The 13885-nt window shown below is 48.0% G+C and overlaps 1 protein-coding gene across 1 annotated transcript; it reads right to left on the reverse strand.

Annotated features, from left to right (window-relative positions):
• Positions 1-1572: 1572 nt before the first annotated feature.
• atp5mc1 (ATP synthase membrane subunit c locus 1) lies at positions 1573-10506 on the reverse strand. Its single transcript, XM_056287464.1, has 5 exons — positions 10405-10506; positions 7672-7719; positions 6343-6423; positions 5803-5981; positions 1573-1977 (listed from the first exon to the last, which is right to left on the reverse strand). The coding sequence occupies exons 2-5, from the start codon at positions 7708-7710 to the stop codon at positions 1863-1865; spliced, it is 414 nt and encodes a 137-aa protein (XP_056143439.1). The 5' UTR covers positions 7711-7719; positions 10405-10506; the 3' UTR covers positions 1573-1862.
• Between the last annotated feature and the right edge of the window lie 3379 nt (positions 10507-13885).

Raw genomic sequence — 13885 nt, forward strand, 5'->3', positions numbered from 1 at the left:
CATTGGACTGACTTGCCACTCCTGTCAATTCAGTTTTAAAATCCACCCACCCATCCACCCATCCATCCATTATCCCAGCTGGGGTCGCCAGATGCTGAAGTCTATCCCAGAAGTCATTGGGTGGCAGGTGGGGAGACAACAGGCCACCAGGCCATCACACACACATTCACACCACGAGACAATTTAGTACGGCTGACTCACCTCACCTCACCTAAAAGTCTTTGGACTGTGGGAGAAAACCGGACCCCCGGAGGAAACCAACAGACACGGGGAGAACATACAAACTCCACACAAAGGACAACCCAGGACGACCCCCAAGGCTGGACTACCCCGGGGCTCGAACCCAGGACCTTCTTGCTGTGAGCCGACCGCGCTAACCGCTGCGCCGGCCCAATCGTAAAATATCAAAGCTAAATATTTGGATATTCTGGTTATATTGGCCTTTTTTATCCTTTCCCTTCGGTTAAATATGGTGTTGACATGATATTGTGAAGATTTGATGAGCACATTGGATTAAAACCAACAGCTGGTTTGGACGGGTGGATAACCGTAAAGCCTGAGCCATATTGCCTCCTTTTTGACAGCAATCAACAACACTGGGCCTCATTCATCAATCGTTCAAATTTGTTCGTACACACCCGTGGAACTTGTTTTTAGCTCTCAAGATTGTCTGACAGAAGTAAAGCCTGATGGGTATTTGTAATTCCTTCCCCCTAACAGGTTGTCTACCTCTTGAAACGAGCCACCACCCAGGCCTGCAAGGAGAGCAGAGAGATCCGCGTTAGCCGACTGCCGTCTACATTCAGGGGTTACCCAGGTTCTACACTAGTCTACCAGACAAACTTCAGGGCTAAGAAATCCCACGGGTGTGTAAATACACATTTGTACGTACGAGCGCTTAATGAACGAGGCTCAATGTCCCCGAGCCAGTATTAAATGCATAAAACTAGAGCTTTATTTGGAAGTTCTGAATAAATGAGTCAGCACCTCCAAGTCTGAGGCCATGGTTCTCTACCGGAACATGGTTCGATTGCTCCCTCCGGGTTGGGGATGAGTTGCTGCCTCAAGTGAAGGAGTTCGAGTATCTCGGGGTCTTGTTCACGAGTGAGGGTAGGATGGAGCGGGAGATTGACAGGTAGATTGGTGCAGCATCATCAGTAATGTGGATGTTGTACCGGACCGTTGTGGTGAAGAGGGAGCTGAGCCGGAAGGTAAAGCTCTCAATTTACCAGTCAGTCTTCGTCCCAACCCTCACCTGTGGTCCTGAGCTCTGGGTGGTGACTGAAAGGGTGAGTTGGTGGATACAAGCGGCTGGAATGAGTTTCCTCCGTAGGGTGTCTGGGCTCAGCCTTAGAGATAGGGTGAGGAGCTGGGACATCCGGAGGGAGCTCGGAGGAGAGCCGCTGCTCCTTCCCATCAAAAGGAGCCAGTTGAGGTGGTTCAGGCATCTGATCTGACAGACAGACAGACAGACAGACAGACAGAGACACACACACCAAAACTACCTGCCGTCATGTCTCAGTGTGTGTCTTCACATTAGTTTGATAAATTAAGTAGAAACCCACAACAACATAGTTATCCCAACCATTTATTCTGGACAGATTTGATAAACAGAAGTGAGGTCACACATTTAACTTCTGAGAAAGAAAAAAACAAAAAAACAAAACAAAACGTGTGTAGGAACACTAAGAGTCAGGACAGGAGGTTTTCGGTGACCTCGGGTGTACTAGACGGGGAGGAGGTCTTCTTTCCTTTCAGAAGAGATTCTATTTTTCATGAATTGGAATGGCCCGGTCAGTTCGCTCAGACATCCGGTTCTGAAGCCTTGCCCTCTGGAAGGAAGGGGAGGTACGCTGCCACATTTACATGGCGAACAGGATCAGGAACGCCACCATCAGGCAGAACAGACCCATGGCCTCGGAGAGGGCAAAGCCCAAGATGGCGTATGAGAAGAGCTGCTGTTTCAGGGAGGGATTCCTGGAGAGACAGAGAGCAGAGACAAGTCACAGACTGTATGTAGCAAGTACTCACACAAGTAATACAATACAAGGAACTCGTGGTGAGAGTAACAACTACACATCCTGCCAGGATTTCACTCCTACCTAAAAGCACCGTGGGCGGTCACAGTTTAAACTCTATATTCTGTCAAGATAAACACCCAGCTGAGATATCAACGCATTACATATGGGAGTATGTCTGCTAGGAAACGACTGAAACCAAAGTTAAATTTTTTTTTGATTTCTCCGAACTGTACTTGGTCATTAATTACCCCACTCTTCCCAGCCGTCCCGGCCGCTGCTCCACCCCCTCTGCTGATCCGGGGAGGGCTGCAGCCTACCACATGCCTCCTCCCATACATGTGGCGTCACCAGCCGCTTCTTTTCACCTGACAGTGAGGAGTTTCACCAGGAGGATGCAGCGTGCGGGAGGATCCCACTATTCCCCCTAGTCCCCCCTCACCCCAACCGACCAGAAGAGGCACTAGTGCAGCGACCAGGACACATACCCACATCTGGCTTCCCACCTGCAGACACAGCCAATTGCATCTGTAGGGAGGCCCAACCAAGCCGGAGGTAACACGGGGATTTGAACTGCCGATCCCCATGTTGGTAGGCAAAGGAATAGGACGGTCCAAAATTAACACGTTAACAACTATAATACTATTTTTAAACAATTGAAACTTCAGAGAGACATGCTGGGACTTGAACAGCAAAATTGAAGAAGTGAAAATATGACCTGAAACACAAAACGGAAACACACATTGCTAATCTAACAAACGTAACCAGGCCTATAAAACGTGACATGTAAAAAAATAACCCAAAATAACCACCGAAACAGCCCCAAACAACGAACTTAAAACTGCTAGAACGACCTACTAAGACTTAAAAACGACTAGAACGACCTGCTAGAACTTAAAAACTACTAGAATGTCCTACTAAGACTTAAAAACGACTAGAACGACCTCCTAGAATGTCCTACTAAGACTTAAAAAGGACTAGAACAACCTCCTAGAACGTCCTACTAAGACTTAAAAATGACTAGAACAACCTGCTAGAATTTAAAAACTACTAGAACGTCCTACTAAGCCTTAAAAACTACTAGAACAACCTGCTAGAACTTAAAAACTACTAGAACGTCCTACTAAGACTTAAAAATGACTAGAACGACCTGCTAGAACTTAAAAACGACTAGAACGTCCTACTAAGACTTAAAAACTACTAGAACGACCTGCTAGAACTTAAGAACTACTAGAACGACCTACTAGAACGACCTATTAAGACTTAAAAACGACTAGAACATCCTACTAGAACCATGATCTTGACAAACGACCGCCCATGATTTGTCAAGATAAATAGCCAGTTGAGATATTAATGCATTACATATGTTAGTGTGTCTGTTGTGAAACTGACACCAAAATTAACATTTTAACAACTTTAACACTATTTTTTAAACAATTTAAAATGGCCGCTGTCCAACGCCTGTAAATCCTGCAGCGCCTCGGTGGGAGTCATGGAGCGTCTGTAACCAGACATGTTGGACATCATCACACATCAAGTTTAGACTATTTCTCTCCACTGGAGGACGCTAGTGTGTTTCTAGGACAGAGCAACGAACTCTACGAAGGAAATGATGCGACCAACACAGGTCATAAATAGTGACATGACGCACACCATCATGTACAAATTACGAGACGGTCATGTTGACGGCTCATGGTCGTTTTAGGTAGAGCTTATCATAACTATTTTTTTTTGCAATGATCTAAAACTGGTTTTAATGCAAATATATGACATTTTAGAAGCATTCATGGAGCGGCAGGTCTGTCTTTTTTTTTTCTTACAAAATTATTAAACTTTGAAAATCCAAACCGTCAAAATGACCCCCCCATGGTCGTTCTCGTGTTAAAGGAGACGGAGCATCTGAACTCAAGAGATGACAGCTGGTGGCTCAGTTTCAGTAAAACAGCAGTAAGCAGAGAACATCACATTCATCCTTCAGAGGAGAAAAGCTCCTGTCAGATATATAGCGGAGGGCACCAAGTGGACTCATACCAGAACCATCACCTTCCAAGCCTTCTGACACGACTCTTTAAAGCTCAGACGGGAATCCACAGCGGTGTTAAACTGCACTAGGAACAGTTCATTGCAAACCAGGTTCCTACTCTTGTCAGCACGGTGGCACAGTGGTTAGCGCGGTCACCTCACAGCAAAAAGCTCCTGGGTTTGAGCCCCGGGGTAGTCCAACTTTGGGGGGTCATCCCAGGTCGTCCTCTGTGTGGAGTTTGCATGTTCTCCCCGTGTCTGTGTGGGTTTCCTCCAGGGGCTCCGGTTTCCTCCCACAGTCCAAAGACATGTAGGTCAGGTGAACCGGCCGTACTACATTGTCCCTAGGTGTGTGTGTGTGTTTGTGTGTGTGTGTGTTTGTGTGCGCGTGTAGGCCCTGTGATGGCCTGGCGGCCTGTCCAGGGTGTCTCCCCGCCTGCCGCCCAATGACTGCTGGAATAGGTTCCAGCATCCTCGCGACCCTGAGAGCAGCGTAAGCAGTTAAGATAATGGATGGATGGTTCCTACTCTTTAAATGGAAATCATCTTCCAGGGCTTCGTCTTGGATATCCATGCCAGGCGTTTTTGACAGAAGGTCACAATTATTCAGTATTAACTATCGTATGAAGAACAAGAACACTAGTCTATAAAATTCCAGGTGTTTTCTATGACACGTGGGAACCCATGTACATGCTAAAGCATAACATTCAGCTAAAATCCAAACAAACTGGGCACCCGGGTAGTGTGGTGGTCTATTCCGTTGCCTATCAACACGGGGATCGCCGGAACTAATCCACGTGTTACCTCCGGCTTGGTCGGGCGTCCCTACAGACACAATTGATCGTGTCTGCAAGTGGGAAGCCGGATGTGGGTATGTGTCCTGGTCACTGCACTGGCGCCTCCTATGGTCGGTCGGGACGCCTGTTCGGGGGGGGGGGGGACTGGGGGGAATAGCGTGATCCTCCCACGTGCTACATCCCCCTGGTGGAACTCCTCACGGTCAGGTGAAAAGGAACAGCTGGTGACTCCATATGTATGGGAGGGGGCATGTGGTAGTCTGCAGCCCTCCCCGGATCAGCAGAGGGGGTGGAGCAAAGACCGGGATGGCTCAGAAGAGTGGGGTAATTGCGAAGTACAACTGGGGAGAAAACGCGCGAAATAAAATAAAATAAAAAAAAATCCAAACAAATGAGGGTATTAGGGCATGAGAGCAATGCACTGTGGGGCTTTGGGACAGAACAGGATTTGTTATCAGGAGTTTTGGACTCAAATGGAAAAAGTGGCTGTAAATGACCAGTGACACTCCAACACATAATAATGGATTACATGTGCTTTTCTCAACACCCAAAGCGCTTCATACTGAAGGGGGAAACTCACCTTAACCACCACCAATGTGCAGTACCACCTGGGTGGTGCATGGCAGAATGCTCACCACACATCAGCTTGAGGTGCAGACGGAGCAATCATTAAGCCAATTACATGGGGGGGGGGGGGTGGCAGCCAGATGGAGAGAGCCAGGTTGGGAATTTTGCCAGGACGCCAGGGGACCCCCCCCCTACTCTGTGATAAGTGCCATGGGATCTTTAATGACCACAGCAAGTCAGGACCTCGGTTTAACGTCTCTTCCAAAGGACGGGTTGTGTAACTCACAGTGCTTTGCACTGCTTTGTTTCCTCGGTTTAATCAGAACCGGTCAACTTAACAGACTGAAACCTGGTGTTTATAACTTTAACTCATCTCAACAGGTCCCACTCGTCTGTACCTGGCATAACCGATGATGAGACTGCCGAACACTGTTCCGATACCGGCTCCTGAGCCCGCCACTCCCACCGTGGCGGCACCTGCCCCGATGAACTTGGCAGCAGTGTCAATGTCCCGGGAGACGACACTGGTCTGAATGGAGCGGGTCAGAACTGCAGACTGACTGAGCGGCAACAGGGCCTGAGGAGACAGAAGCAGGACAGAGTTCAAGTCTCACATGGTGTGTTCAGCCAGGCTCTGCCAACTCTACACATGCACCAAGTGCACGATCAGAATCATGACCCATTATTGGACTGAACAACACAAACATGATCCCATTCCAGACAGTTGCAAGGACCTGAAAGCTAGCTATCAAATGTTTTTTTTAGGATTTTTTTGGCTGTGTCCTGTTCCTCATGAGGTAAAATCTCCCGATACTGATGTTCCTTTCATGTCTGTATTGGCCCCAGTATCCCAAATCTGTATCAGTGCATCACCAGCAAGGTGTTCCATAAGCCTCTCCCCTCCCAGAATCCTCCACTGCAGAAAGCTCTGCACTCACCTGCTGTTCCGCGGAAGCTTCAGGTCTGTTTAAGAGGGACACGGAGACGGGCCGGGCCAACACTCTGGACCCTCCACGCAGCTATACAACAGGACAATAGACCCATCAGTACCACACACGCAAACACACACACCTGATGTAAATGCACTGGAGGCTAGCAATAGCGGCAGGGTACAATTCCATTTAGAGAAGGAAAAAGGGTATGGAAGAATAAATCTGTAGGGGCGTCCGGTTGGCGTGGTGGTCTATTCCGTTGCCTAACAACAAGGGGATTGGTGGTTCGAATCCCCATGTTACCTCCGGCTTGGCCGGGCGTCCCTACAGACCCAATTGGTCGTGTCTGCGGGTGGGAAGTTGGATGTGGGTGTGTGCCCTGGTCGCTGCACTAGCGCCTACTCTGGTCGGTCGGGGGCGTCTGTTCAGGGGGGAGGGGTAACTGGGGGGAATAGCGTGCCCATGCGCTACCCCCCCCTGATGAAACTCCTTACGGTCAGGTGAAAAGAAGCAGCTGGCGACTCCACATGTATCGGAGGAGGCATGTGGTAGTCTGCAGCCCTCCCTGGATCGGCAGGGGGGGTGGAGCAGTGACCGGGACAGCTCGGAAGAGTGGGGTAATTGGCCAGGTACAATTGGGGGGGGGGGGGGGTCAAAAATTAACACCATAAAGGCCAGACAGGAAATCCCATGTGCAGCTATTATGATGACGTTTAGGCTTTCATATCTAAAGAATGCATTTATACATACAAAAAAAATACACTCATTACTTCTGCACATTACGCATCAGATGCACACTGCCAGAAGCACTGAGAGGCAACATACACACAGTGAAATGTAATCTCCAAAATACACACAACCGACACGATCAGTGGACTTTCTGGTGTCAAACGTTCCTTCTTCCTAAATAGGTTCATCCGTCCATCCAATTATCCGAACCACTTATCCTGCTCTCAGGGTTGCAGGGATGGTGGAGCCTATCCCAGCAGTCACTGGGCGGCAGGTGGGGAGACACCCTGGACAGGCCACCAGGCCTTCACAGGGCCCAAATAGATTTAGTCACACTATATTATAGTAGATAAAATGGGCTTTAAATGGAAATTGACTGGATTATTAAGAGTTGGTTCCCATGCTGGAGCCGAAGCGTGTTCTGATAGTCGCTGGGCATTAACCGCCTAGTACTAAACCACTACAGCTCAAGGTTTTTTTGAATTAACTGAATCGTCTATAAAATTAGTACTCGAGATTTTTCTGTTTCTCCAAAGTTTTTCAATGTGTTTGCTGCAAAATTACCAGATTTTCCAGACGCGCTCAAGAGAACGGTATCCTACTTACCACGGCAGGGGAAGTGACAAATTTGGCGCAGGCGTACATGGCTGGAACCTGAGAGACAGACAGTGGGAGAAAGAAAGAGAAGGTAAAAGAAATGTTAGAATTTAATATTTCAGGTGCTTTGTCTAGCCTACAAGCTTGACAGATTTACTCCTTTAACAGACGCTTGTATCTCAAGTGATTTACAAAAGCATCAGAAATGACCAGTTACCGACTGACATCATATGTGATCATGACCATGTCCATAGTGTGTGGTAGTATATGGTGCAGCGGGAAGAGTCCAGCCCTTCACTCCCCACCCATTACTGCAGATACTGGCAAAGTAAAGTCAGGTCTCTGTGCACTCGCATAGGGTAGGCTGACTCCTGACTTAATGTAAGAAACTACAAAAAAATAATGGCGTCACGATCGAAGTTGGACAGTGCCTGTGTATTTGCAAGTTTGTGGCTAGATTGCAGATTTCTTTTGTTTCTACTACTATGGAGCTACCTGGCTTTGCAGGGCTGTGATAGTTTTGTTTCTACTACTGTGGAGCTACCTGGCTCTGCAGGGCTGTGATAGTTCTGTTTCTACTACTATGGAGCTACCTCGCTTTGCAGGGCTGTGATAGTTTTGTTTCTACTACTGTGGAGCTACCTGGCTCTGCAGAGCTGTGATAGTTTTGTTTCTACTACTGTGGAACTACCTGGCTCTGCAGGGCTGTGATAGTTATGTTTCTACTACTATGGAGCTACCTGGCTCTGCAGAGCCGTGATAGTTTTGTTTCTACTACTGTGGAGCTACCTGGCTCTGCAGAGCTGTGATAGTTTTGTTTCTACTACTGTGGAACTACATGGCTCTGCAGAGCTGTGATAGTTTTGTTTCTACTACTGTGGAACTACATGGCTCTGCAGAGCTGTGATAGTTTTGTTTCTACTACTGTGGAGCTACATGGCTCTGCAGAGCTGTGATAGTTTTGTTTCTACTACTATGGAACTACATGGCTCTGCAGAGCCGTGATAGTTTTGTTTCTACTACTGTGGAGCTACATGGCTCTGCAGAGCTGTGATAGTTTAGGACACTCTGAGTGGCTGTTGCAGCTAGAAAAGCGCTATTAAAAAATGCAACTTGATTGATCATACAGCACTACAGAGTAATAATTGCATAATAGTGCTACGTAGTAATACATTTGCTACATAGCCATCATATCAGCAGCATAATACAGAGTGGTACTAGTCTTACATTTGCTACATAATCATATCATAGCAGTGCTATATGAGGTAGTAGTGGTAAATGCATTACATAGTAATATCATCACAGTTGTAATAATGAAGTAGTAGTATATTTGCTACATAATCACATCGTAGCCAAGAGTCGACTCGAGTACATGTAGTGTAAACTTACACTACATGTACTCGAGTCCAGTACCTCTTGTAAGTGCTCCAGTATCAATAGGCCTACTGCTGGTGGTGGTGGTGGTGCTGGTGGTGGTATGTCTTACATCATCAAGAGGTACTGAATAGGAGAATCAAAGGAATACAACGTGGCGCTGCACCGACAAGACATTTGAACTAAAGTAAAGCAAAGGACTGTAGGTCTGTGACGGACTGGGGCACCATGTGTGCTTGATCAGGACGGTTTGTTCTTTCCGTCCGCGTTTCACAAGCAAGGAGACTCCTCAGCTCCGGGTCGAAGAACACACCGGGCCGGACCGTCTCCTCCTCGGTCTGGCGCGGTCAAGAGGAGGCGGCAGGTGCAGTAAAAACGCGAGGCTACATTTCAGACCGAATGACCACACGGCCACCGGGTCGGTGTTTTATATGAAATACCAGCGGTTAAAACCCCCTCTGGACAAGTTAAGGTCAAACCTCGTACCAAGCCGACCGCCGTCCCACTTCAGATCTGGGCTGTGAGGTAATCCAATTTAGACAAACCGCGTCAAGCCGAGACGCGACGGCGTGATCCGGGGCAGACGCGGTGCCAGAGGGACTCCCCCGGGGGCTCAGGACGCACAGCCGCCTCCGGGACGCCAGCAGGCTGAGCCCCGCGGAGGTCGAGCTAGCTTCCCGCTAGCTTCCCGCTGCTAACGGAGGGCTCCCCCTCCGCGGCACCGACGAGATACAACGCGGCGACACTAAAGCAGCAGGCGGGGGGGCGGACAAACGCTTGTCCGGTGGTTGACACGAGTGCGGGGCATTTCATGAGGCCAAGCTAGCAGACGTTGCTAAGCTAAGACCCAACCTGCAAGACGTGAAGGTCACAGACGAGAGGAGCGGGTGGAACGCGCGGGTCACGGACACCGCGGAGCGACACAGAAGAAGAAAAAACCGGAACTTGTCGGAAGAGCCGTGACGGCCACGGCGCGCCGGGACCCCGGTAATCCGGCGGCCGCGCCGGGACCCCGGTAATCCGGCGCGTCAGACATCTTAAAAGCCGGCGTCGCCGTGGCCGCGGCCCGCAACACGCACGGACGACGAAGGCGGTTGCAACAAAAAAAACCCAAAATGAGCCCGGATTTAAGGCCAACCTGTGTAGACCGGGACGGGTCGCAACCGGGCCACGCCGAAGAGACGTCAGAACTGCGTCCGCGGTCCTTTTCCGAAGGATCAAGTCACTGAATGGCCGACCGACCGCTGATAAGAACGTGTAAGACCGAGCCGTTACCGACCACAGCGAACGTCGCGATAGAACCGGGCGGCGGCGGCGGCGCAAACGCGGCGTGAGTCCTGCACGGAACCGCTCAAACGTTCAGTTTACCGATTTGTTGCAGATCACGGAGGGTCCGAGCGAGCTGGTCTCCCACACGGCGGCTGTCAGTGGATGTAGGACGCGCAGAGTCGTCACCTTGTCATTTATAACCTAAGCGCTAACGTCCTCAGCGCTCATTGGTCGGAGCGAAACCTCCTCCGTCGGTGATTGGTCCAGATCCGAGCCACTTCCGTGATACTGCCCCGTAGCGTACGGGCTTCATTGAACTACTACAGTATTATTGGCCAGGGTATCTGCGAGGACGGTACCGACAATAACGTTCACTAATTTGATTGGACGTTGCTACCGGATGTGTTTTTCTTAACCCCACGGTGACCTTTCAAAGCACATCCGGTGTCCTGTCCTCTCTTACTATTGGGCGTTCTGCAGGAAGTCCCGTCTATGAGGAGCAGCTCTAAAACAACCATTCCCACTGAAGCAGAAGACTGATATCCTTATGAATCCCCCCTTGTATGATGGGCTATGTTTTATTACTTTCAATTAGTGTATGTCACGTATTTAATTTATTATTGTCTGTACCCTTATTTTCATGATACATTACCGTATATTTGTCATGTGACATTCAATCTCTATGTACTTCCTGATATACTGTATAGAAATGTTTACGTACTGTTCCCTTTGGCACTTTGGATATATCTATGTATGTTTGGATGGAATGTATATTTGCCATGTTTGTTTTATAATGAACTTTCTTCAAGAATCTGTACATGAATATGAACAATGTTCAATAAAAATATATCTTGAAAAAAAGCTCTAAAACCACCGAACCTTTTCCAGTTTAACAGCTATGGTTTACGACCAAGACGGTCATTGTGACCGTTTTGTGGTCGTTTTGGACCGTTTTGGTTAGCGATGTCTCCTGCGGTGCGGGCGATGCGGGTTCGCTTCCCGGCCGCGGCACTTCCTGTGGCTGCGTTGTCCCCCGAATTCGCTACAATATAAAGGTTTTCTAATACGCCTCTTTCAGCCGCCTTGGGCAAACGAGTTCGTATTTATGTCACGTAAAGACCGAGCTGTGTGCCCTCTCCGCTGCTGTGAAAATGCTGTGTCGAAATTCAAGCGTAAAACGTCATTTTGAATCGCACACACTCGTGTTTACCGGAGAGACACACGGAGCGACAGACAGGCGAACAGACCGAATTACACATATAGCGAATATAAAAAGTCTCCACATCCCTGTTACAAGGGCAGGTGTTGGTGATATAAAAAATGAATGTGCTGTAATAAAATCAAAAGGTGCTTCAACAAAGTATTTGTTTAGGGTGTTTACACTTGCACAACCAGGTTATGGTAAGTTTTTTTTATTTATTTAAAAACAAATTTCCCCGTAAACTGTTGCTGATTGTTTTTCACTTTATTTTTTACTACAAGTCGTCCAACCACAGGAGCGTTTCATAAATTAGCGCCCTCTACCGGCGACAGGAGAAATGCCACAGATACTTTTGGCCTCTGTGCATTGTGGGTTTTTATCTACTTGTTTACAAGGCCTCATAGACAGGCTGGTGAAGGTGAGTCGTCAGTAAATAGTGATACAACAGTGTGAGAACAACAGAATATGTAGTCAGGGCGTTTTACCCTTGTTTCGCGGTCTAGTATAGTAACTAAGATTGCTATTGGCAGCACGACCGCTAGAGGTCGCTTAACGTTAAAACGTAATTATAGGTCGTAATAAGCTGCTTGTACAAACGACCCTGTGGGGTCGATTTTTGGTGGCGGACAGTCTATAGGTTGCAATTTCAAAAAGACAAATTCTGATATGATTGATCTTGGTTTTGTTTTGTTTTGTTGGGGGTTTTGTTTGTTTGTTTTTTGCATCACAAAAACCAGCCATTTTAACAGGGTGGTGTAGAATTTTTATATCCACTGTAGAGCAGATCGATAAAGACTGATTGAAAGACCAAAAATTATACACAGAGACAAAGAAAACAGACGTGCTTAAAGACATACAGACGATGAAGGAGACAGACAGACAGACAGACAGAGAGAGAGAGAGAGAGAGAGAGAGAGGCAGACAAAGAAAGCGACTGAGAGATGGACAGAGAAAGCGGCTGGCTAGGAGGCTGATCTGCTGTACTTTACAGGCAACAGCAGCAATAAATCATGACTTTCTTTACAAGGTCAGCCGTGACTGCACCCTCTTCCAAACTGCTGCTTAATACTCCACCTTCATGTCAATCACCTGCGTACTACTAGACACTACTGTGTGTGTGTGTGTGTGTGTGTGTGTGTGTGTGTGTGTGTGTGTGTGTGTGTGTGTTTTAACTAAAAACATGGAAAAACAAAAAGCCCCCTGCAGAAATGGAGTGGTTGTTGGGTAGTTTAAGAGAAAGCGTCGCCAGGCAGAACGACAGTGGAGAAAGACTAAACTTCATGTTCAACATGACATTTACAAGAATAGACTGTACAAGTACAGCAAAGAAATTGCTTAGGTGGATCCAGTAGGGGGCAGTCTTCCCTGTGGTCCTAATGAATTTTTTTTATATTTAAATATAAAAAATCCCAGTGCCCCAGTGCAGTGTCGGGGACACTGTGCTGCAGCACATGCCGTCCTTCGGATGAGATGTTAAACCGAGGTCCTGACTCACTGTGGTCATTAACGATCCCATGGCACTTATCACAAAGAGTAGGGGGTCCCCTGTGTCATCACAACATTCCCAACCTGGCTCTCTCCATCTGGCCACCTAATCATCCCCCCATTTCATTGGCTCAATGATTCCTCCATCTCCGCCTCAAGCTGATGTGTGGTGAGCGATCTGGCACAAAATGGCTGCCCGTGCATCACCCAGGCGGTACCACAAATTGATGTTGGTTGAAGTGAATTACATCTTTCAATGAGAAGCACTTTGGGTGTCTATAAAAGTGCTATATAAATGTTTTTATTATTATTAAGGATTATCATCGCCACAGGAGTGGTTTGTAAACGATAATAGGATTTTTTATCAGGACAGGCTGTTGCTGATATGAGTTCTTTGATACACCATGTAGCGCAACCTGGACACGTCGTCAGTAATGAACCCGGGGTCATCAGGTGTTTCACGTCTTAACATCAGATACCCTCGCCTGAGTGACCCAGCCGGGGTTGGCCCAATGGGAAGCTTTTTCACCGGCTTCCAAGATGTTCCAAATGGCGCGTCTTTGCAGCCCACAAATCCCCAAGAGTCCCAGGACCCAGTGTAGAGACTGGCCTGCAAAGCTCGTGCAGCCCACTTCAACCAGCTCACATTGGGCCTTCCACCCATTCCTCCGACACTCGGCTACCAGATTTGCATACCTGGCTCTATTCCTTTCTTGCGCCTCCTCCATCCGATCTTCCCAGGGGACAGTTAGCTCTAGCAAAACTACTTGTTTGGTTAGCACGGACATCAGAAGTGTGGTAGTTGCGATGGTGTCCGGGAACCTCAGTTGTCTCCCTAGGTCGACCAGGAACTAACAGTCCCTTGCTGTTGCGAGCAGCCCATCTTGTACCAAT

The sequence above is a fragment of the Lampris incognitus genome, chromosome 10 (assembly GCF_029633865.1).
Source record: "Lampris incognitus isolate fLamInc1 chromosome 10, fLamInc1.hap2, whole genome shotgun sequence".
NCBI lineage: Eukaryota > Metazoa > Chordata > Actinopteri > Lampriformes > Lampridae > Lampris > Lampris incognitus.

Bases quoted from the DNA above. Each gene is read 5' to 3' on its own strand.
- atp5mc1 (XM_056287464.1), bottom strand. From the start codon at position 7,710: ATGTACGCCTGCGCCAAATTTGTCACTTCCCCTGCCGTG. The intron at 5,982-6,342 runs GTGAGTGCAGAG...CTGTCTCCTCAG, and splicing joins AAGCTTCCGCGGAACAGCAG to GCCCTGTTGCCGCTCAGTCA. The intron at 1,978-5,802 runs GTACAGACGAGT...CTGTCTCTCCAG, and splicing joins CTCATCATCGGTTATGCCAG to GAATCCCTCCCTGAAACAGC.